Source organism: Ovis aries, chromosome 1 (assembly GCF_016772045.2).
Source record: "Ovis aries strain OAR_USU_Benz2616 breed Rambouillet chromosome 1, ARS-UI_Ramb_v3.0, whole genome shotgun sequence".
Taxonomy (NCBI): Eukaryota; Metazoa; Chordata; class Mammalia; order Artiodactyla; family Bovidae; genus Ovis; species Ovis aries.
The window spans coordinates 174,581,988-174,607,654 of NC_056054.1; the positions used below are offsets into that span (position 1 = coordinate 174,581,988).

General features: G+C 37.6%; 1 protein-coding gene across 2 annotated transcripts in view; it reads left to right on the plus strand.

Moving 5' to 3' along the window:
- Positions 1–25,667, plus strand: part of LOC101116441 (T-cell receptor-associated transmembrane adapter 1) — a 140,540-nt gene that overhangs the window by 72,299 nt on the left and 42,574 nt on the right. Inside the window, exon 6 of one of the 2 annotated variants that reach the window (XM_060417520.1) lies at positions 8,041–8,110. In XM_060417520.1, the coding sequence (XP_060273503.1) occupies positions 8,041–8,110 (70 nt within the window). Of the gene's footprint in view, positions 1–8,040; positions 8,111–20,815; positions 20,946–25,667 lie in introns of those variants that run through there. The other variant, XM_004002901.6, reaches the window with a different exon arrangement.

Genomic DNA, 25,667 nt, shown 5'->3' on the forward strand with positions numbered 1-25,667 from the left:
AGCTTATCAACCTAGAATTCTATAGTGAAATTCTATGTGAAATTATCCTTCAAAAGTAAAGGAGAAATGAAGTCATTCTCAGACAAACAGAAATGAGGTGAATTCATCACCAGTCAACCTACTGTGCAAAAAATGTCAAGACTTTTTTCAGGTAAAAGGAAAATGATATAGGTCAGAAACTTAGATTTATGGTAAAGAAGAGACAAATTTTAGAGAAGGACTAAGTGTAGGTAAAGTAATTTAAAAAGTAGTTGATCTAAAAAGTAACTATTTAGAGCAATAAGAGTAATAGTCTATACGGTGATTATAACATAGTGGATAAATGAATGAATGAATGTCACAAGGGATGAGGGGGAATGTTAGAAAGTTCCTGTACTATACACAAAGTGGAGTAGTTTTACTGAAGGCTGACTTAGTTAAAAATATATACTGGAAACTCTTGCTCAAACAGTAAATTTTGTTTGTATAAAATATAATTGGCATGCTAAGAGAGGAGAGAAACTGGAATCTTATAAAAGACTGAAGCAGAGAAGACAGAAACAGAAGCTTCTAGCAACTAATGGAAAACACTTCAGAATCTGAGTCAGATTGTAGTGAGGTGGAGAAACCTAGAGTCTGTTGTACAGAGTGAAGTCAGTCAGAAGGAGAAGAACAAATATCATATATTAACATATGTATATGGAATCTAGAAAAATGGCAACTGATGAACATATTTGCAGGGCAGGAATCGAGAAACAGGCATAGAAAACAGACTTATAGACACAGCAGGGGAAGGAGAGGGTGGGGCGAATTGAGAGTAGCACTGAAATATACACATTACCATATGTAAAGGAAATTGAGCTAGCTAGTGGGAAGTTGCTGTATAACACAGGGAGCTCAGCCCGGTGCTCTGTAACATCCTAGAGATGGGCGATGGGATGAGAAGTGGGAGGGGGGTTTAACAGGGAGGGCGTATGCGCATACCTATGGCTGATTCATGAATGACAGAAACCAATACAACATTTTAAACCAATCAAAAATGAATTTTAAAAGTTCTAAAACTGGTTGATATTAATCCAAATATATCAATAATCATTCTAAGTGTGAATAATTTAAATGCATTAATTGGAAGACTGTCAGGATAGATTAAAAATAGCCAAGCATTTCTGATTTACAAGAAATCATTTTAAATATAAAAGACACTGACAGGTTAAAAGTAAAGGGATAGGAAAAAATACATCATTAACTGTGATAAGTGTAACCAGTGTAATGTAAGATGTTAATAGGGGAAATCAGGTGTGGGGCATATGGGAACTCTCTGTCCTGTCTATTATAAATCTGTAATTCTAAAACTAAAGAGCATCTTGATGAAAGTGAAAGAGGAGAGTGAAAAAGTTGGCTTAAAACTCAACATTCAAAAAACTAAGATCATGGCATCCAGTCCTTTCACTTCATGGCAAATAGATGGGGAAACAATGGAAACAGTGAGAGACTTTATTTTTGGGGGGCTACAAAATCACTGCAGATGGTGACTGCAGCTGTGAAATTAAAAGATGCTTGCTCCTTGGAAGAAAAGCTATGATAAACCTAGTCAGCATATAAAAAGCAGAGACATTACTTTGTCAACAAATGTCCATCTAGTCAAATCTATGGTTTTTCCAATAGTCATGTATGGATGTGAGAGTTGGACTATAAAGAAAGCTGAGCACCGAAGAATTGATGCTTTTGAACTGTGGCATTGGAGAAAACTCCTGAGAGTCCCTGGGACTCCAGGGAGATCCAACCAGTCCATTCTAAAGGAAATCAGTTCTGAATATTCATTCTGATGCTAAAGCTGAAACTCCAATACTTCGGCCACCTGATGAGAAGAACTGACTCCTTGGAAAAGACTGATGCTGGGAAAGATTGAAGGCTGGAGGAGAAGGGGATGACAGAGGATGAGATGGTTGGATGGCATCACAGACATGATGGACATGAGTTTGAGCAAGCTCCAGGAGTTGGTGATGGACAGGAAACCTGGTGTGCTGCAGTCCACGGGGTCGCAAAAAGTTGGACACAACTGAGCGACTGAATTGAAAAGTGTTCTAAAATCACGTTTATTTTAAAAGGTGGATAATGAATTATTTGAATGAAAAATTAGGCAAGACAGTTCAATATAAAGTATCTTTGAATTAGAAAGAAAAGCTGCTCTGAAATGTGCATCTTAAAGATCACGGCATTTCTTTAGCTTACTCTGAATGATAAACTATAACCATATATTAGGCTGATAGAATAAATAATTCAAAAACTAGTCTTCTATAAAATCTGCTTATTGTTCACTAAGAATTGGTATTAATTTATCCATTTATATCAGACACAACTGAGCGACTGAACTGAGCTGATATGAATTTGAATTTTCAGGAGAGATTAAAAAGTTTTAAATACATGACAAATTGAGGCTTTTCATAATATTTAAGTGTAAAGTGTGGATAAGTCACTGTATAATTGAGGACTGTCTAGGTTTACCAGTTTGATTTAGCACTAATTCCATTCTGTTAGTAAATGAGCATTGAACATCTCCTATATTTGTAGAACTATTTTAGGCATTATGGAAAATCACAAAAATGCATAAGAAATAGTCTGCCCTAAGAAGATTGCAAAATACAGCCTGAAGTTTTTTTAACTACAACTTTTGCAACATTTATCCTTTTCTACAAATTCAGATATTTTATAATAGTAGTCAGAAATAAATTGGACCTTTGCCTTGCAAGGTTTTGATGGACAGTGAGTTTGTATGTTTCACCTGTAAGGGGGCCTACAGTGTTGTTTCTTCTCAACCACATGATAGCTCAATTGATATTGAGCTAGAATACTATTATTTTTTTATTTTAAAAAATTTATCAAAAAATAAGAGAAAAAAATTGTCTGCATTTCCTTATCTGGAAACTATTTTTTTCACTTTCCTTTTGGTCAGAATTAATTCACAGTTGTTCAAATACATGAAAATTCCTTAAAAAGCTGTGAAATACAAAAATTTATCCTTGGCCACAATTCTCAAAACAATTTATTAGCTTCTTATTTTTATCTGGATGGTTTTAAGGGCTTCAGCCTGGGCTTTATTTCATCCAAATAAAGACCTGGATTTCCAAGCAAAGCGAAATCCCTACATTATAATCTCTTCCATCCTAACAATTTTGCTTTTGTTAATAACAGGGCAATATTGAGCTTTTGTATTAATTAATTTGGATTAAAAGGATTATTAACTTGGATTAATATAATCATTGCTAGCAATTAATTTGATGTTTCTAATACAAGAAAGATGGTGGCTAATAGGAAAAATATGGATGAATATTTACTGGAATAATTTAGCAAGGAGAGGCTCTCAAGTGTGAAAATGAAAATAGCCAAAAGAGTCTTTTAAAAACAATCTTCTCCATAGTGAGAACAGGCTAAAATTGAAAAGATTTGTACCAATATATACAAAATGCTTCATTAAGACTAAACAAATAGCAGCTGTGTCCATAGCACTTATACATTCCTTCCTTTTCCCCTTTTTGTCTAGAAGTGTAGATGCTTAAAAATAATCATGTTATTATTATTTAGTAACTCTGCAATGATTCCTTGAAAATGATAAAATGATGTCAGTTAAGACTTAGTGGTGGGAAAGAGAGGGTTGGGGCAGAGCGGTAATTTCCCACAGGATATCCATCTTGCAGCTCATGGTAAAACTAACTTGAAGGGCAGGATAATGAAATCATTGCTTGCTAATCATTCTGAAGTCCATCATTTGCCATTTCCAAACAAGATGACAACTGCCAGGCAGCTTTATCTTGTAACACCAGAAACCCTTAATACTGTCACTGCAAATTTATCTGTATGTACAATTTACAGAAAGTTTCAGAAACTGAAACTTTGGATTTAGTAGCATGGAACACCAACCTTACTGCAGTAAAAAACAAAACAAAACAAAACAAAACAAAAAACATGCAAATGTTTCTGGTGCATTCATTTCCAGTGAAATCGTAGGGAAAATCTCTTTTCTCAAAATGTACTTGCTATTTACCTCAGCAAATATCTGAGAAATTCTGTGTGAACATCTCTGAGTTGTACATTATAGAGCTGTAAAGATAAATAAGGTAAGTCCCTGCAAGATGTGGCCATAGCCAAAGAGAAGTGATTAAATGATTTACAGTGTCATATATTCAAGGTGACTTCCTAGTTTGCTCAGTAGTAAAGAACCTACCTACCAGTGCAGGAGATGTGAGAGATGTGGGTTGCCATTTCCTACTGCAGGAATGGCAACCCACTCCAGTATTCTTGCTTGGAGAATCCCATGGACAGAGGAGCCTGGTGGGCTACAGTCCATAAGGTCACAAAGTGTCAGACATGACTGAGTGACCGAGCGTGCACACACACAAATTCAAAGGACAATTATATTTTTGGTTTTTTTCTTCACCTTATCTTCAGCTGTCGGATGAAATTTGGTCTAGCTCCTTAAATACCCAGTGACAATGGAGTGTCTGAAACTCTCCATTGCAGAGCGTGAAATCGTTCAGTCGTGTCCAACTCTTTGCTGGACAGTAGCCTACCAGGCTCCTCCATCCGTGGGATTTTCCAGGCAAGAGTACTAGAGTGGATTGCCATTTTCTTCTATAGGGGATCTTCCCAACCCAGGGCTTGAACCTGGGTTTCCCACATTGCAGGCAGACGCTTTACCATCTGAGCCACCAGGGAAGCCCAAGTACAATTTCACTGAGCTCCAAAAAGGTCCTCCATTCCAACCTGCTTCTCCCTCTTCCTAGTTCAGACTCACAGCCACTAGAAGAAATACCCATTACTTTATCCCCACTATAGAATGCTTCAGCTACATCTGACCATGCTGAGTTCTACAGAGCAGTTTCCACTGGGGCTTTTAAGATCAATGCTGACTGTTCTTGTCCTGGGGTTAACAAAAAAATTCTTGCTGAGTCTTTGAGGCGGTGGTTTAGGATAAGTAGGGTAGTGCATTGGGGAAATCTCAGAAGGCATTCCTTTGATTTTCAAAATCTCTTAGTCATAGTAAGATAATCATAGTCATGCTTCTGCCCAACGGACAAGTCTACCGAATCATGTCTTGCCCCACACAGCCCACAGGTGGTATCAGTCTATATTGGCTGGATGAATGCTGCTGCTGCTGCTCAGTCGCTTTAGTCGTGTCTGACTCTGTGTGACCCTATGGACTATAGTCCACCAGGATCCTCTGTCCATGGAATTCTCCAGGCAAGAGTACTGGAGTGGGTTGCCATGCCCTCCTCCAAGGGAAATTCCCAACCCAGGGATCAAACCCAGGTCTCCTGCACTGCAAGCAGATTTTTTACCCCTAAGCCACCAGGGAAGCCTCACTGGGTTAATACATGTGTGAATAAATACAAAGAGCAAGTAGACAACTGCTCGAGCTACAACGACAGTGTTTGTTGTTAACTTCTCTTGTATTCTAGGCTGTTTTGAGGGGAGAGGAAGCATAGTATTTCTTGTGGAAAATTTATAGTAGATGTGAAATTAAATGACTGAATGCCGTTTAGCAATGATAGCTATACTAGTTACTTTTCTTTTTTTTTAATCAACAAACATTTGCTGAGTACATCCTAAGTGCAGTCACTTTCTAGGCAGTGGGGAAGCAGTGCTGAGGAAGACAGAGATGGGACCTGACTTCCTGGAGCTTGGTGTCTTGTGGAAGAAAGCAGGCAAACAAAAACATGAGCAAGACAATTTCTCTTTTAAAGTGTAATGCAGGAAACAGGATATGATAGTGTAGAGTGTACCAGGGGAGATGGGTGCCCTACTTTAGTTAGAGTTGTAAAGGAAAGCTCTTCTGAATATTTAAGTTTTGAGATGAGTCATTGAAGAAAAGATGGGAGAAACTTTGTAAAGAAACATTTTACTCTCTCCAAGCAGAAAGGAGGATGAGTTTAAAGCCTAGAGGTAATTAGAAGTTTATCTTGATCAAGGGGAGGGGAAGGAAGCGAATGAGACTCTAGAGGAAGAGTGAGCACATTTTTTCTCTAAAGGGTCTGGCAGTAAATATTTTAGGCTTTTCAGGACATGTGTTGTCTGTTAAAATTCAACTCTGTTTTATAACACAAAAGTAGCCATATATGTTCATGAGTGAGTGTGGCTGTGTTCCAGTAGAACTTTGCAAGAACAGGCAATGGGGTAGATTTGGCCTATGGGCTGTAGTTTGCTGTGGTCTGGAGGTGGTGGTGGTTTAGTCGTTAAGTTGTGTCTGACTCGTGACCCGAAGGACCGTATATCCATGGGATTCTCCAGGCAAGAATACTGGAGTGGGTTGCCATTTCCGTCTCCAGGGAATATTTTTGACCGAGGAATCGAACCCAGGTCTCCTACATGGCAGGCAGATTCTTTACTGACAGCTATGAGGGAAGCCCTGCTGTGGTCTGGACTATAGAGCAAAAGAAATGTGTTGAAATTGAAACACTGCAGAGTCCAGATTATGTGGGGCCGAGGGCATAGTAAGAAGTTGGAATTTTATCATTAGTGCAATCTAAAGCAATTGAAAGTTCCCACTAAGCAAAGAAGTGACTTTGTTTGATTTAGTTTTTAAAATATTCTAGATGATGTGTAGCGAACAGATAGATCATAAAACCATCAGAGTAGAAGTAGGGAGGTACTTTGTGGTAGTCTGGGCAGGGGGTGGAGATGCTTGGCCTCCAGGTGCACTCATACAGGTGTGCATGAGTTCATAGCCTTCAATTTGGGACATGAAAATGGATGAGATGTGAGGGTAAGAGGCATGTCAAGCCAGCAAGGATGAGTTCTAGGTTTCTGATTTGCTTTACGTTTCTCGGTGGTGATAGTGCTATTCTCAGAATATGGAAGATGGATAAGAAATCAGAAGTTCAGGTTCAGAAAGTTTTAGTTTGACATGTCTGTGAGACACTCTGAGTCATCCTACAGAAGAATACCTGAATAAATAACAATTGAGGGAAAATGGCCCATTGCTGACTCAGGTCAAGGAGAAAGGCAAGGCCAGTATGCAGTCATTCACACAAAGAATGGCTTTGGAGGGAGTGTACCAAAGCCCTTCATGATATATATACATTACACACATATAGAGGCCAGGCTGTAGAGTTACTCAGGACCTTTGTTAAAGTAGCCACAACAATCATTACTTTCTGTCTCAAAATAGAGGGCAACCTCCTTCTCCAGTGTGGGAAGCTGCACTTCTCTTTCTGCACTGTCAATGAGCAAGCCAGCCCAGCAGTGAAAGGAAGCTGACTGCAGGCAGATAAAAATAACCATGGTAGCGAGGCACAGGATGCTAATTGTGACCAGCAAACAAAGTTTGCAAGTTAGTTGTAACCTGCAAATGCGCTGCTACACATGTTTATCTTTTGGGCTCTGACCACATCCTAAAACACTGTTCAGCATATGGATTTTTCTGAGCCAGTTTGCTTACTTGAGTAATTTAGTCATAAGCATAAGAAAAAATATGACCATATTTTACTGTTTTTGATTAATTCATCTTCAACTGGATGTTCCAAGGAATATTACTGCAGAAAATAATCCTAGAAATAGGGAGCAAGTTAATGGATCATGATGGATCAGAACCCATACTAAATAATGTTTTCCCAATCCATTCCATAGTAGTAGGTGAAGTTTCAAAGGGTATTTTTTGGTCAAATATATTTAAGTAGCATAAACTTTGTTGAAGTAGGTTTATCCCTGGCAGAACACTTAATGCAAATAATTAATATCATTCATGCTCATATGCAGTGTGAAGTCTCAGAGAATGATACAATATTTGGTGTTTTCCAACTTATTGAAAACATGTAATTTGATAAACATGCACACATGTATATCAACTATATATTTTCAAGAGTCATCATTCTAGCATATAACTTGGGTCAGTTTGGGTTATGCTTTGCTGTCAGTGGCAAAATAACCAATTTTAGCTACTGAAGTAATTAGGGGTTATTTTCTTCAAAGAGCAAGAAACCAAGAGATGGGTTTGTGGCTTTACTGAGTGGCTCACGAATGTCAGAACAAACTCAAAAATTCTCTTGACCTTTCTTTTCCTCTCAGTTGCAAAATAACTCCTGCATCTGTAAGTACCACAGCTGTGTACAAGAAAAGGAAGAGGAATTAGGAAGAGGTAAGAGGATGCCAGCTTCGTCTGTTCCTTTTTAATAAAGAAAACAAAATATTTTTCAAAATTCCTATTGTAGACATTTCCCTGAGTCTCATTATCTTATTACCATCAGGCCCCCTGACCACAAGTAACCGCTGCAGAGGCTGGGAGGGTAGGGGTAGGCTCCGGGAAGCAGAGAACAGGATTCTCATAATTGGTTTAGATACCACTCTTATGTCACCTGACTTAAGCACATCCTGCTTCAAACAAATTAGACACAAGGAGAAGCTGGATCTTGACCAGGCAACTAATAGCGTCTGCTGCACAGACTGTGTTACCAGACAAACTCGGCTTAACTCATTTGTCATTTTCTAATTGTGGTGAACATTATAATGTACTGCCCAGATGCCTGTTTAGGACTGATTACCCAGCTTCTGGGAGGTTTGCTAGAAGGAAAACAGGCCTCAAGCTATCAGCTCCCTTCAGGTATCTCTTCACGTGGAGAGTCACCTTACCAAGGATATACCGCTTCAAGGCTATCTTCAACACAGGCTTGTCATGGCCCTGCCCTTCCTCTTTCCCTTCACTTATCCCTCCGAGCCCTCTCCGTTCTCAGAACAGCTCTGAAAGGTCATCCTATCTTCAGAGCTGGGGATCCTGAAGCTTGAGACTGTATTGCCCCTTGACCTTTTCCTTTGCCCTACTTTAGTCTCTTGTCTGCTCCAGATTCACCTGATCCCTAGTGCACTCCTGGTAAACCTATCTCAGAGCCACCTTCCTGAGAACCCAACCTGCTACAAAAATAGAAATTAGATATACTCAAAATAGGTTCCTTTCTCCAGTTTTAAAGTTTGTTTGGAAGCTTGAATTTAAAAAAAAAAAAATAGTTAAAATTAAAATGTAATTTTTAAGGATGCCACACAGCACTGACATTCATTGTCACTCCAACATTGGCAAGTGTAAGAATATTTGCCATCTGTGTCAACTGTTTATTTCCTCAACTGAGCAAACCCTTGATTGCATATAAATGTTTTAAAATTTATTTTTAATTGAAGGCTAATTGCTTTACAATTTTATGTTGCTTTCTGCCATACATCAACATGCATCAGCCATAAGTATACATATTTGTTATAAATTTTTTGGAAAATAGCTTCATTTTTCTGAATTAATTAGTGCTTGTTGTAAAAGTACAAAAGAGGTGAAAGTTTAAATAAGAAAAAAAAATGCCTGTAATCTTAACACGCACCTGTTATTAACCTTTGAGTGATATCTGTCCAGACCTTTTAAAAGGAGCTAACAGTTGTTTCTTTGACTTTTGTTCAGTCTTATGATTGAAGATTTGATCCATGTTCAGTCTTCCTTCCTTCCTTAACTGAAAGAATTTTTAGAAACAGGACTTGAGCAATTCTATGCTTAAAGAGGATCGGGACAAGGACTAGAGGACCAAACCATACTTCATCATTGAGAATGAGTGATGAATAACTGGTATTTGAGATGAAGCTGCAGAGATATGGGGCTAATGGCATACGCATGAGAACAAAGAGACGAAGACTAAAGCTTACATGTCCCCAGAGCTGATGATTCCCTGCGCTGTTGGAGCTGTGTATTTTCAGCTTCATATCTGTGACCATGTGTGTTCTGTAAACAGCATGGCTGGCACATTGCAAGCTATGATTGGGAGGTCCAAGACCACAGCTTTGTTGTATGCTGGGTTATTTCCGATTTGTTTTCCTAAAACTAAATAACCACTGGTGCTGGGTGAAGTCTGATGTGTCCTATGAGTTTAATTGTTAAGTTGAACTCTAAATAACTACAACTGGAGGAAACTGACATTTCTATTATCACACAGATAATTCAGAACTCTATTCTTACTATAAAAGATTGAACTAATACAGAGCTTCATAAACTCCATCTCTGAATGCCCCCTCTTCCCTCAGTTTTAATTGCTATTTAATTATTTTGCATATGTATATCCAGATTTTCTATTAGTTCTCAAGTCAGTTTTTAGTACTTTGTGACTTTCTAGGAATTTATCCATTTCATCTAAGTGTTAAATTTAGAGTGGAGTGTTCATCTAATTCATATTTACTGTAAGTATTGATATAGTTGGATTTATATTTGCCTTTTTGCTATTTGTTTTCTTAATATCTCACTTCCTTTTGGTCTTCTATTGCTCAATTTGTGTCTTTTCTGTTAAGCAAAAACTTTTTTGATACCATTTAAATTCCTCTGTTCATTATTTTTGCTGTATTCTTTGGGATTTTGTGTTGTGGTTAGCTGCCCTAGGGATCGAAATATTCATTTTTAACTTTCACAATTCACTTAAAGTTAGCACTGACATAACTAAAATGTAGCATACTAGTAAAGGTCTATGTCATTTCTCCCTATTTTTTTGTGTTGACATATATATATAAAACCTTCATATATGTACTGTAAATCTAATACTGTGTTAGAATTGACATTTTAAACACTCTTCTAACTTTAAAGAAGTTAAGGAAGAAAAACATTATACATATGTGCATATAGTTTTTATTTATTTACATATTTCTGGAGAGCTCCATTTTTTCCTGTGGATCGGAATTACTGTCTGGGGTCATTTCCTTCAACCTAAAGAACTTCCCTTGTGTTTTCAGGTCTCCTAGAAATAAATACTATTAATTTTTTTTAAATCTAGAAATATATTTTGCTTTAAGGCTAATTTTACTAGGCTACTTGGTGGCGTTATTTTTTTTTTTTCTCTCAGTACTTTGAGTATGTCATTTCTTTCTTATGGCCTCTATTGTTTCTTATGAGAAGTTAAATATTAATCATACTGTAGTCCCTTTTTATATGAGTTGCTTTTCTCTTGCTCCATTCAAGACTTTTTTTTTTTGTTTTTGGATTTTGGGAATCTGAATATGATGTGTCTGCTGCTGCTACTGCTGCTAAGTCACTTCAGTTGTGTCCGACTCTGTGCAACCCCATAGATGGCAGCCCACCAGGCTCCCCTGTCCCTGGGATTCTCCAGGCAAGAACACTGAAGTGGGTTGCCATTTCCTTCTCCAATGCGTGAAAGTGAAAAGTGAAAGGGAAGTCGCTCAGTCATGTCCGACTCTTCAAGACCCCACGGACTGCAGCCCACCAGGCTCCTCCGTCCACGGGGTTTTCCAGGCGAGAGGACTGGAGTGGGGTGCCATTGTCTAGTTGTGCTTTATTTGCATATCTGCCTGTGTTCATTGAACTTCTTAGTTTTCATTAAAGTGGGAAGTGTATAGCCACTATATTTTCAATATAATGTCTCCTCCTTTTATGACTCCCAATACATACTTTCTTGAAATTGTTCTACAAATCTTTGAGACCATTCCTTTTTAAAAAATCTTCTACTTTTGCTATTTAAAATCTGCTGTTGAGTCTACCTAGTGAATTTTTTATTTCAGTTATTGTACTTTCCAGATCTGGAATTTTCATTTGGTTATTTCATCTGGGTTCTCAAGAGTCAATTTCTATTGACCGCATCCCCTCCCCCGCCTGCTGAATATGGCTCACACTCTTCTGTTTCTTATGTCTTGTCATGAATGTGTGAATTTTGAGACTGATGTGTTGTGGTGGTAACAGGGCAGATAGCTGTGAATTTTAGATAAAATTGGAGCAGCTGTGTATTCTACTTTTCTAAGGCTCATAGTATTGTGGGTTTCTGTTGTTTGTTTTGGTAATCTGCCTGGACTCAAACCACAGACCAGCTCTGAAACTGAATGTATCTGGTCATTTTCTTTTAGTGTTTCTTTTTTGGGCTGCTCTGTCTACATAACTTAGTGGTCAGTCAATGATTTGGGCAGACACCTTAATTCTCCATGACTTGCTCAGATGTTGCCAATTGAGGTTATGTGTGTGAAAAACACTTTCAAAGTTGCAGTCAGTTCTCAAGTCTACCTTGGTGTACATTATCAGTAGATACATGACTTTAGTTTCTTTCATTATTGATGACATTAACTTTAATACTTACCTAAGATTATATCTGCTAGGTTTCTCTATCAATAAACTAATATTTTTCCTTTTAAAATAGTAAGTAATTTGTAGAGCTTTTGTCAAAGTTTGTAATTTCTTAAAATTTGGTCATTTACTTAGTTTAGGACATATTGACCATCTTCTCTGAATCAGTTACTAAGTTGATAGTTTCAAAATGTTGGATGTTCTACCATCATTTTTCCTTCCATTCTATTTTAAGAAACAAACTCCCCTTACTACTTATTCATCATTTATTTATTTATTTTACTTATCAACATGGACTTATAGATTCTTTTCTTTCCTGTCTCCAAATTTTTGAAGTTAGCTTTATCAAATTATAATTTTACATAGAGTCAAAATCAGTTCAGTTCAGTCGCTCAGTTGTGTCTGACTCTGCGACCCCATGGACTGCAGCACTCCAGGCCTTCCTGTCCATCACCAGCTCCAGTGTCCATTGAGTCGGTGATGCCATCCAGCCATCTATCTCATCCTCTGTTGTCCCCTTCTACTCCCGCCTTCAATCTTTACCAGCATCAGGGTCTTTTCAAATGAGTCAGTTCTTCATATCAGGTGGCCAAAGTATTGGAGTTTCAGCTTCAACATCAGTCCTTCCAATGAATATTCAGGACTGATTTCCTTTAGGATGGACTGGTTGGATCTTCTTGAAGTCTGAGGGACTTGACACAACTGTTCCAAAACATCAATTCTTTGGCACTCAGCTTTCTTTACAGTCCAACTCTCAAATCCGTACATGACTAATGGAAAAACTGTAGCCTTGACTAGATGGCCTTTGTTGGCAAAGTAATGTGTCTGCTTTTTAATATGCTGTCTAGGTTGGTCATAACTTTTCTTCCAAGAAGTAAGCATCTTTTAATTTCATGGCTGTAGTCACCATCTGCAGTGATTTTGGAGCCCCCCAAAATAAAGTCTGTCACTGTTTCCACTATTTCTCCATCCATTTGCCTTGAAGCGATGGGACCAGATGCCATGATCTTAGTTTTCTGAATGTTGAGCTTTAAGTCAACTTTTTCTTTCCCTTCTTTCACTTTTATCAAGAGGCTCTTTAGTTCTTCTTCGCTTTCTGCCATAAGGGTGGTGTCATCTGCATATCTGAGGTTATTGATATTTCTCCCAGCAATCTTGATCCCAGCTTGTGCTTCTTCCAGCCCAGTGTTTCTCATGATGTACTCTGCATACATCATGATGTGCTATCATGAGTCAAAATAGACCTCTTTAAATTTTCCCAAAAGAGTTCCCTTTTGTCCTTTTGCAGTCAATTCCTCTTTGAACTTCTAGCCCCCAAACATACTAATCTCATTTCTGTTCTTATTTTAATTTATGTCTTTTTGTTAGAAATATAAAATTTTATATATAATTTTATATTATTAAACCATGCTACACTTTCTAATTAATTGAAGCAGATTGCTTTTGTAATTTTCATAAAATCGTGTCAGTGGTTAGACCTCTTACTTTACTTCTTGCTTTCCAATCCAGATGCATTTATTTTGCTTATTGCTTGGACTAGAACCTCTAGTACAATGTTGAATTAAAGTGGTGAGAGTGTATATCCTTGCCTTATGTCCATATTAGAGGGAAAACATTCAGTAACTGACAAGGTTGACCTCCTAAATGATTAAGTGTTAGTCGCTCAGTTGTATCCAACTCTTTATGATCCCATGGACAGTATCCCACCAGCTCCTTTGTCCATGGAATTCTTCAGGCAAGAAATCTGGAGTTGGTAGCCATTCCCTTCTCCAGGGTATCTTCCCAGTCCAGGGAACGAACCCAGGTCTCCCACATTGCAGGCAGATTCTTTACTGTCTGAGGCACCAGGGAAGCCCCTATTTAATGATTAAGGATGATGTAAGTTGTAGGCTTTTTTTTTAAGTATCTTAATTCTGTTAAGGAAGCTCCCTTCTATTCCTATTTTCCTGAGAGTTTTATTTTTTAAGTCAGGAAAGCATGTTGAGATTTTTTTCAAGTAGTCTTTCTGCCTCTATTGAATGATCACATGGTTGTTTTGTTTTTTGAATTTTTTAGTCATTAACCTGATGATTTACATTGATTTTCTAAGGTTAAACCATCTTTTGTTGCTGGAATAAATCCCACTTAGTCACAATATATTATCCTTTTAATATAATGCTGGATTAGTTTTGCTAAAATTTTAAGAATTTTCCTATGTATGTTTATGAGGAATAACTTTTCTGTCATTTTCTTTTCTTTTAGTGTCTTTATTTGATTTTGCTATCAGGTTAATACTGACAGCATCAACATATATGCTTACTGTTTCGTATGCAGCATATGCTATACTTACTATTCATATGTAGCATATGCTCTTCTAAGTAATTTACATGTATTTATTAGCTTCTACATTTGACATGATTTGAGACTTTACAAAACAATTACAAGAATAATACAAAGTATTCTCATACACTTTTCATTTAAATTCCTCAAATTTAACCATTTGCCATATTGGCTTTACTGTCTCTCTCCCCTCCCACTGCCTTTGAATTTTTGACTTAAAATTTTTTTCTTTTTCTTTCTTTTTTTTTTTTTTGAAAAAAAATTTTTTTTTAACTTTATTTTACTTTACAATACTGTATTGGTTTTGCCATACATCAACATGAATCCACCACGGGTGTACACGTGTTCCTAATCCTGAACCCCCCTCCCACCTCCCTCCGCATTCCATCTCTCTGGGTCATCCCAGTGCACCAGTCCCAATTAAACCCTGGGAACTTTTCACATATAGTTTCCTTTATTATGTACTCCCTTCCATCATTTTGGTATCATCTTGGGATACATTTTATCCTTAGTTTTGTTTCCTTGTGCCAGAACTAACTTATTTTTTTGGAATCTCAGGTTATTATTTAGAAAAGGAAGTGGCAACCCACTCCAGTATTCTTGCCTAGAGAATTCCATGGACAGAGGACCTGGTGGGATGCAGTCCATGGGAAGGCTACAGTCCTGGGATCACAAAGAGTCAGACACGACTGAGCAACTATCACTCACTCACTCAGGTTATTATTATAAGGTCAGTAAAACTGCCTTGGTGAATCTAGTTAAAAATTTCAAAATTGATTGCTCTCATTTACTCTTCTGTGCTCTGGAGAATAAGTCTACTTACAAAATTGTAAAGTCTATGTGTGTCAAGAGAGATATTTGTGCGTACTTAGTTTCTTAGCTTTATCTGACTCTTTGCTACCCATGGACTGTAGCCCACCAGGATCCTCTGCCCATGGGATTCTCCAGTCAAGAATACTGGAGTGGGGAACCATTCCATTCTCCAGGGGATCTTCCTGACCCAGAGACTGAACCTAAGTCTCCTGCAATGCAGGCTAATTCTTTACCATCTGTGATGTTAGGGAAGCACCATCAGGAGAGATAGTACCTATCAAAATTAAATTCATTCTCAGCCACTTACTCACACATTTTCTCTCCAGACTTATTCTCTGTTCTTCACCTTTCTCAGACCATGTGACGCTGACCTCTATAGACTGTTTTTTGCAGGTTGCCTTCCCCGGGTTGACTGGCTTTAATGAGGAAAATGGGTAGGAGACTGAGATTGGAGGGCAGAGAACAAAATTGGGATTTTTTCCACAGATTTCCCTTTGCCTGGTCATAACTGGCACTGGCTGTTTTTCTTGGTGGGGGTGGGCATTGGGTGAGCTAACAAAGCCATAGTCCCTGCCTGGCAGCCCTTTCTTACAGCTGTATATCTCACTTGGTTCCAGTAACTGATACTCCTCTAATACCTTTAAGCCTAGGAGTTGTCACGGACTCCCTCTGTTGTTACCTGGCAAGGGCTTCACCATGTCCTGTTCTTTCCATCAGCCCTGACTGCACCTTTGTCACCAGTCACTTCATTAAAATCATTCAACTCCTCCTTTTGAAGGTGCATATGTTTTCAGCCAGGGCTCTGACTGCCCATCACTTCTTGTTGTTCCTGTTTCTACTCTATGTTCCTACTCCCTAGGGTCCTCCAACTACAGCTTACCTTCCCTTAGAAAGGTCCGAGTCCTAAATCTTATTTTGATCAAAATTTAATGTAATGTATGTCTTGCTTGAAGGAAGAGCCACTAGAACTAGTCTCACTGTGCAAGCTATACTGAGAATTCTAATTTTGCTACCTGTCTAGGGGCATTTGAATTTTAAGGGCCTATTCATTTATAATCTCATGCAAAACATCTCAAAATGGAAATTTCTATAAAGATGGTAAAATTGATACTCTCCATGGTACTCCTCAAGTAAACCAGGCCCCAAATGTGGAACGAGGGCAGAAAGTAAGACCCAGTTCAACAGGAAGAAAAAGTTGCTAAAATACATACCTCAGAACAGTAGTTCCACAAAATGTTCTTTTTTAAAAAAAGGAATGCTTCTCTTATATGATAAGTTTTGGAAACGCTGCATAATATATCCTCCTGAGAAGTGAAATTGCATATTAGCTCACTAAAATTATGAGAAGTTTTATGATAAGCTGGTTTGCTTTGTTTGAGCCAGTTGTGGTTCAAATAAGAGCAACGTTTCTCAGAATACTTTAACTTTGTTAAAGGACATCACGTAGAAATTTGTGCAATGGGGCAAACTGTTTTCTTCCAGAAAATATGGGTGCTTAAGCCTTTTACATGTAAGAAAATGAAAATTTCTTTCATTTCTGAATTTTTTTATCTACTTTTATTTCAGTGTTTGATTTTCCAGTGTTTGATTTTCGGTTTTACAAGGCTATTATAAGTGTAATAAAAAGATCTGAGAATCTTAGGCCAAATCTATGCAGCATTCTATTGCTTTTAATGTTTTTTCTTTCCATCTGAGTAATTATGTTTTCTGAAGGATCTTATAGTATAAACTTGATGAAAAAATGAATCATCAGTATGATTTAATCAGATGCAATTGTAACATTCTAATTAATTTCTAATTCTAAATAATTTCATATTTTAAAACAGCATAATTGGAAGCACAGAGGCCCTTTCCATTTTGTCTTTCATAAATTTGTTTGCTTACTTAGTACTAGCTTCAGTCTTACTAAAGAATGATTTTCCAGAATACGAGGAAAAAATCACAGAGAGAGAAATTCTAATTCTATAAAACAAGGTATTTCAATGAGCCTTTAAATAAGGAAGCATTTTTTATTCCAATTATAAAAGTAGTACATGTTATTGTAAATAATTTTAAACAATAGATCACTATGTAAAATGTAAAGTCAAAGTCCCTGATAATCCCCTGCTAACAGCTACTCTTAACATTTTGGAACTCCTTGAGAAAAACAAAACATTTTGAAACACCTTAAATATGTGTGTGTATAATATACACGTGTGTATAATATACACATGTGTATATGCAGATATAAATAAACAACTACAGTGATAGAAAGTAATTAAAAAACTAATAGATAACCATAAAATACAGATTGGAAACTGGGTCTCTTTTTACATTCTGTGACCCATTTTTCTGAGTATGGAACCTCTTGCCATTTTGACATGGTTTTTAGTTTCTTTTGGCAACAAAACCTCAATTTTGTTGGCCTTAAAGTCCTTATTTCTTGACAGGTGCCCATCAAAACCACACCTTTCCCCTAAATTTTCTACAACACATCTAATTGCCTCAATCTTGTCAGGACATTTCTTCTTTGTTTAGCTATCTTCTATACTTCATTTTGATCACCCTTCTCATTAAACAGTAGTACAGAAGCCTCATGTTTATTTATTATTTGAACATGACTCATAAAGGCAGGATTCAAATCTCTGAATGCACTAATGCATTTCATAACAAGCATATCTGTAGGTGTTTATATTCTGATAATGTCTTCATGTACTCAGCCATCTATATTTAATGAAAAGCTATCATTTTTCTCTAGCAGATTTCAAACATCTGTGGAGCTAGCTAATGCACAGACACAGACTTTCCATATGACCTTGGACAATCTTGTTCTATCTCCTGAGTATGTAAGTCTATGACTTGGGGAACATTGTAATGCAGGTCATTTTCCAGGAACATTACAATAATTATGTGAAGTGGTTCGGGTTTATTAGCCAAAGTTTGACAATTTTGGAAATGCCGGTCATGCAGATTATGCACAATCACGTATGTTAACTCTTTTAAGCCAGTAGGCAATCACTCAGTAGGTACCGCAGACCGCCTTTGTTGACCCAAAGTCAGGGGTATACCCTTGCTCAGTCCCTTCCTGTCTCCTCTGCCCTTGTCTTTTCTAGATCTTTGCCGACTTGTGTTTTCGTGAGGCTGCAAACTTGAGACAGGCGAGCCTTAGCCATCTTCAGGCACTGTCCCACAGCATTTGTCTCCTTCCCTGTTGGTCTGTACTGAGAGTTACACCTCTTGAGCTACACCATGGAATTCCTACATTTTGATCTGAGTCATTATCGCTGAGTCTGACTTTCTCTGCATCCAAAGCCAACTACTGAACACCCTTCTCATTTCTAGAATTGTGCTTTATGGACCAGCCAGGATGAGGGCATCTTCGCAACTTCATTCCCATCCTCAGCACTGTTCTTGTTCTAACAAGGGGATGTTCATACCTCAATGTCCAGTCTTGAAACTCTTTCTCTGATGTCCTCTGCATGCCCCAGTTGGTATAAATGGGAATCTATCAATACTCTGCCCCCAAGCTAAGGTCCTGCTTGGGGAATCTATACAGTTCCTTTTTGAACCTGGGCCTCCTTTCCAATCATCCTGTTTTAAGACCAAAGGGTAACCCCTCATGGCCACCTGAGCCAGCCTTCTCCTCGATTGCAGATGTCCAAACCTCTCTGGAAATCTGAGGGTCAGCTCTTCAGTCTCCATTCCTAAGTTCTAGCTAATCTTGGATGGATCCTTCTGATTTTTGTTGTTCTTTTGTCCCTACATGTACCTGAGACTTCTGTTTCCTTGAGATCTTTGTCTGTGGGCATCCAGGCCCATTTCATACAATCTGCCATCTGACTAATGGATGGCAGCTGAACAAAAAGTTCTCTGGACAAAGAAGTTTAGAAAAAGCTCTGCTAAAAAATGTTTTTCAGGTTTCCTTTTTGGTAGGATTATATCTAAGACTTTAATATACTAATATGCATCTATAGAGATGAAAATATACAATTTTTCCAAATATATTTGTTAAAGGAGTATTTTTTCCAAGGATTTCTTGAAAACCTAGAGCAAAATGTATTCTATGAAACGTATTTTGAAAAATTTTTTTAGAAGATTAGGCTAGGGATTCCCCATGACTTCTTTCAGTTTTATCGATTCTGATTCAAAGATTAACAAGAACTTTTTGGCCAGTTCAGTGTTTTGGAAAAAAGCGATCAAGGTAGAAAAATTTGTTATGGCTTTGTTAACTCTGTCCAAGAAATAGAGAAGCACTGTATTTTATTTACTGGGAAGTTCTTTTCTGTGATGGAGCAGGAAGAAAGCAGAAAACGAACATTCTTTTATTTATTCAATTATTGTGAGAATATTTATTGAGACTATAATGTGCTAGTCATTATTCTAGATGCTGGAGTGTTACGGACAGATAAGATCAGTGCTCTCCCTGCCCTCAGGAATCTTAAGCTAAAGCAAGTCACCTAGTATCTCTGCTCTGAGTTTGTGCATCAAAAGTCCTATTTTAAATTTTATAGTAAGTTTTAGTTCTTAAAGCTTTAAGTACATCTCTTTTTGTAATAAACTGGATTCAGGTTTGTCATTACTTTATAATTAAAGAAAAGTGGCAAAGTACATAAGCAAATATGCATAAGCACATAAGCAAATATGCAGCAGGTATATTTACACAGAAATACTTATAAACTGTATACATAGATATGACCAAGACAATTTTTTATCTAACATTAAAAATAAAATGCTATTATTGACACACACACACACACACACACACACACACACACATGGATTTCTCAGAGAATTATCCACAACACTTATATTAAAATAAGCAATGGTAATTGTGAAAATGCAGATTTGCACTCCAAATATTCTGATTCAGCAGGGCTAAGGAATATGCATGTTAAACTAATGCTATGTAACATACTATGCACACTAACACTTAAGGACTTCTGATACTGTGACTCCAGCACAGGAGAGAGCTGGAGCTTGTCACAGTGTGGCCCTAGAGAGACTCATGTTTCAGGGGCAAGGTTGGCAGGAAAGAAGGCAGGCACCCAATCTCCCAGTGGAATTAGGTACAGAAGGTACCTGATAAGTAAGTGTTCCAAAATTTCCTTTCCTCTGACATCTCAAATATAACACAATCGACAGCTGAGCATGCCTGCGGGCTTCTAACCATTTCTTCCTCAGTTTAGTGTATTTTATTTTGTCTTCATATGACCTCACTTGGGAGGAGATCCCTAGATTTTCTCCTGAGAGATGGGGAATCCTTGTTGTTGTTCACTCGCTAAGTTGTATCCGACTCTTTGTGACCCTATGGGCTGCAGCACGCCAGGCTTCCCTGTCCTTCACTATCTCTTGGAATTTGCTCAAACTCATGCCCATTGAGTCAGTGATGCCATCCAACCATCTCATCCTGCCTGGTCTAATTTACACATTGATTTTATTATTTGTTTTAACGTTAGTTAGGTACTGATAAAAGTTCAAATGCCAGGGTACAGAGGCTTGTGGGATTTTACTTCTCACGTTTCACAAAAAAGTTTAACAGCCTACTGGTTTCAGATCAAAACTCTACAAGCCTCCATCACCACATTTCCTGTTTGTAACTGAACAAAGTACACGCAGAAGATTTTAAGAAGAGAGAAAAAACTGAGGTACAGATAAAGTTTACTGACACTTCTAACAACAGAGCAACATTACTTAGAAAAAAAGCTTGCGGGAGTATTTTTAATTCATACACTTGCTTATGGCTACATAAGGATTTCTCATAGAAAAAAAAGCATGACAGGTAAGTGGCATTTTAAATTTTGCTCAATTCATATGCCTAAGAATTTACATAATAATGTCTAAGCCTCTAGCAAAAAGATACTTAATAAAGGTTTGGAAAGTAATTAAGTTTACACAATTATTTTAAAAGCGTGAGATGAACTTTATAATTAGAACGTATTTGAAGTATATCAATGAGCATAAATTGCCTACTTTGTCTTAAAAAGTTGGATAGTATCTTATAATATAAAGCTAAATGTAGCTATTGGGTATGTGTTCCTTGATGCATGCTAAGTCGCGTCAGTCATGTCCGACTCTTTGTGATCCCACAGACTGTAGCCCACTAGACTGCTTTGTCCATGGAATTCTCCAGGCAAGAATACTCCAGGCAAGAGCGGGTAGCCATTCCCTTCTCCAGGGGAATCTTCCCGACATGGGGAAAGAACCTGGTCTCCTGCATTGCAGGCAGATTCTTTTTTGCTGAGCCACTGGGGAAGCTCCTGTTCCTTGATAATCTTCCCATTTAAAGTACTTGTTATTTTTAAAGGATCTCTCCTTGACTTTGCATATTCCTTTTCATAGTTTAATTATAAAGCAAGAAAAGCATTCTGGGATTGACATTTATGCACTGCTATATTTAAAATGAATAACCAACAAGGACCTACTGTATAGCACAGGGGACCCTGCTCAGTGTTATATAACAGCCTAATCAAGAAAGGAATTTGAAAAAGAACGGAGACATGTATATATATACCTGAATCACCTTGTTGTACACCTGAAACTATTAATAACATTGTTAATTAACTATACTCCAATATAAAATAAAGTTAAAAAAAAGCAGGTCATAAGTAACAACATTCTAATTCCTTACACTTTAGGCATTATATTATCTTCCCAGAAATCAATTCAATCATCAACTTTCAGAGTGATGACAATTTGCAAAGGCCAGTGAAAATACTATCACCTTTGGAATGGACTATAAGCATTGAATCCACATTTATTAGCCTAATTTTTGCTCCACGTTAACTATCATTCCTCCTTTATTCTTTAATGTACTTTTAATTTCTTTAAATAAATGTTATAAAAGTGAAAGTCTCTCTGTCCTGTCCAACTCTTTGCGATTCTATGGAATTCTCCAGGCCAGAATACTAGAGTGTATAGACTTTCCCTTCTCCAGGGCATCTTCCCAACCCAGGGATCAAACCCAGGTCTCCCTCATTGTGGGCAGATTCTTTACCAGCTGAGCCACAAGGAAAGCCCGAGAATACTGGATTGGGTAGCCTATCCCTTCTCCAGCCGATCTTCCTGACCCTGGAATCGAACCAGGGTCTCCTGCATTGCAGGCAGATTCTTTACCAGCTGAGCTATCAGAGAAGCCCAATTATAAGAGAAGATATGTATAATATATGAAGTGGGAGAAGTGTGGAATACAAATGAAAAAATCTAGTTTCCATCACTTTAGAAAATATTATGTTGTATTTCCTTCCAACTTTTGCTTCTTTTTATTCTACTCAGTTTGCTTTTCATAACTAAAATAATAGTGTTTATAAAATCATGTGTTCAGTGTTTTTCACTAACATTATCACCATCTCCATCTTCATGGTATCTTCTGCTTAGCTGTTTTATATGAATGCACAGTGATACCAGTTGAGTTATAATTTACTTAGTCATTTGTTTATTGTTAGACATTTATGTTGCATCCAGTCTTTTTATATTTTAAATGACAGAGGGATGAACAACTTTGTAGCTTTTTCCATATTAAGGATATTTTCTTAGGAAAGATTCCTAGACATAGAATTACTGAATAAGAAGTGATGATCATTTTAAGTATCATTATTGTCAAATTGCTTTTCCAAGGTTGTTGTCAATTCACTCTCATCCTAGAAGCATTTCTCCTTAACAAGTTGGTCTCAGTTTTATAAATCTTTACTAATTTGATAAGCACAACATGCTAGTTCAGTTCAGCTCAGTTGCTCAGTTGTGTCCGACTCCTTGCGACCCCATGAATTGCAGCACACCAGGCCTCCCTGTCCATCACCAACTCCTGGAGAGGAACTAAAAAGCCTCTTGATGAAAGTGAAAGAGGAGAGTGAAAAAGTTGGCTTAAAGCTCAACATTCAGAAAACTAAGATCATGGCATCTGGTCCCATCACTTCATGGCAAATAGATGGGGAAACAGTGGAAACAGTGTCAGACTTTATTTTTGGGGGCTCCAAAATCACTGCAGATGGTGATTGCAGCCATGAAATTAAAAGACGCTTACTCCTTGGAAGGAAAGTTATGACTAACAACATGCTAAGCCATTGTTTAATATGTCTTACTCTGATTATAATGAAAATGAACATTTTTGCATGGGTTTTAAAACTGTTTATACTTCTAACACTTGTGAATTATCTGATTATATCTTTTGCTTTTAATTGTGCTAATAGTATTTTTAATATCAATATGTATGAGCCATTTGTAGAAGATAATAGATATTATAATATCTGTGAATTTGCTTCCCAGTGTTTTGGTTGATGGATTTTAAAACTGATTAGATTATTCCACAGGGAACATAAATTGATATGTGATTTTCACAATTCTCTTTATCTTTCCCAGGTACATGTACATATATTAGCAAAGAACGAAAACAATTGTACCAGTTTTGCTAATGCCCTGCAGAAATGAACATAGCAATACTATGAATAATTGCTATGAGCTGACAGTCATGGGAAACTTGGCAAGTGTGGGAAGGCTGAGGGCAGTGAATATGACATTCAACTATTTCCCATCAATTAATTTTAAATTTGGAGGAGATGATAAAATTTTTTCCTTAGGATTTCATAGTTTAGATTTAGATTTTTCTAGTGTAATGCAGGAGTTCCTCCATTGACAATTAAGACCTAAAATTCCATAGAAGATAAAATATGTACAATATTTGCCATTAAAGCCTCATAGATCTTAAAAGCCAAGAAACAAAATGAAACATGCTTAATATGAAAGGAGAGACTCAGATTACAGTATTTTTTAAATTAGATAGGTGAAGTAAAGGAGAAAATAAATGTGAACACAATGGAAAAGTGAGATTATTCCTAGTTGAGTAAAAACAATGTGTGAAAAGTAAAATCCAAAGTTTTCCTTCTCTCCTACCTAAAAGGCTTGTTGGTAAAGAATCAGCCTGCAATGCAGGAGACTCCAGTTCAATTGCTGGGTCTAGAAGATCACCTGGAGGAGGTCATAGAAACCCTCTCCAGTATTCTTGCCTGGAGAATCCCCAGCCTAGCGAGCTACGGTCCATGAGGTCACAAAGAGTCGGACACGACTGAGCGACCAGGTACAGCACCGCACACGTGGCTTGTAGTCCCTGCATCAGTAAACGTGCCAGCATCCCAGTTCCTACTGTGCTTCTGTAGTCTCACAATCAGGGTTTTCTGAATCAAATGGCAAAAACAACTCCTTTGGGCTGCTATTAATTTAATTTAAACAATGATTCACTCTAGTTACACATTGCTGTTTTTTGAAGGAAAAAAAGATTTTCATTGCCTTTACTCAGTTTCTTTTCCCTTGAGTCTCAGTCATCTTTTGAGAGCAATGAAAGCTTCTCTTTTAGAGACTAGATAGGATGCATTTATGAATCTTTTGAACGCAGATGTTCTTTAAAAGCAGGTCCAACACAGTCATTTAATTAGGTAATAATTGATAGTGATCTTAAGAACAGTTAACCCAGCAATGATTGTCACGTAAAGCTCACAACTCTAAGAAATTAATACCTACAAATTGCTAGTTAATAAATAAATAAATATTGAATTCTTTTCCAGACATTTTTTTTTTCATTTAATTTTCTCAGCATTCCTGACTTAAAAAGGGAAGAAACAATTAACAGGCCTTCTTAAAACATTAAAGAAATGTACTAGTTACAGTATTTTGTTGGATGAAGTTGCGCACACCTATGCCTTCTTCAGAGGCTCTTACCAAGGTGGTTCTCCCACAGGAAACAGTAAGTACATATACAAAATGGAGCAGCTAAAAGTACAGAAAAATACAGATTCATCTACAGTAGAGATTTTGGCAGACTTCAGAATCCCAATAGGTCTTCCCAAGCTTACCAGTTCTGAGTTTAATTATGAAAGAAATGACGATTCTAATACTACAGGAATCATAACATGCTGTCTTAAAATCTACCCTCCGTCTCACTCCCCTATGTACACTTTCCTCAGGTAAAATCAATAAGTATTGGTTAAGAGGAATCATGATGTACTAGAAAGAGGGGACCTTTGTGTCACATAGATGGTTTCTGAACACCAGATTTATAGTTGGCTTAGTGCTCCAGTGCTCTTGCCTGGAAAATTCCATGGACGGAGGAGCTTGATGGGCTGCACGAACGGGGTCACAAAGAGTCGGACACGATTGAGCGACTTCACTTTCACTTTTTCCTTTCATGCATTGGAGAAGGAAATGGAAACCCACTCCAGTGTTCTTGCCTGGAGAATCCCAGGGACGGCGGAGCCTGGTGGGCTGCCGTCTATGGGGTCGCACAGAGTCAGACATGACGGAAGCGACTTAGCAGCAGCAGTAATGTGACATTCGGGCTTCCTTTGTGGCTCAGCTGGTAAAGAATCCACCTGCAATGCGGGAAACCTGGATTTGATCCCTGGGTTGGGAAGATCCCCTGGAGAAGGTAATAGCTACCCACTCCAGTGTTCTGGCCTGGACAATTCCATGAAGGGCATAGTCCATGGGATTGCAAGGAGTCGGACACAACTGA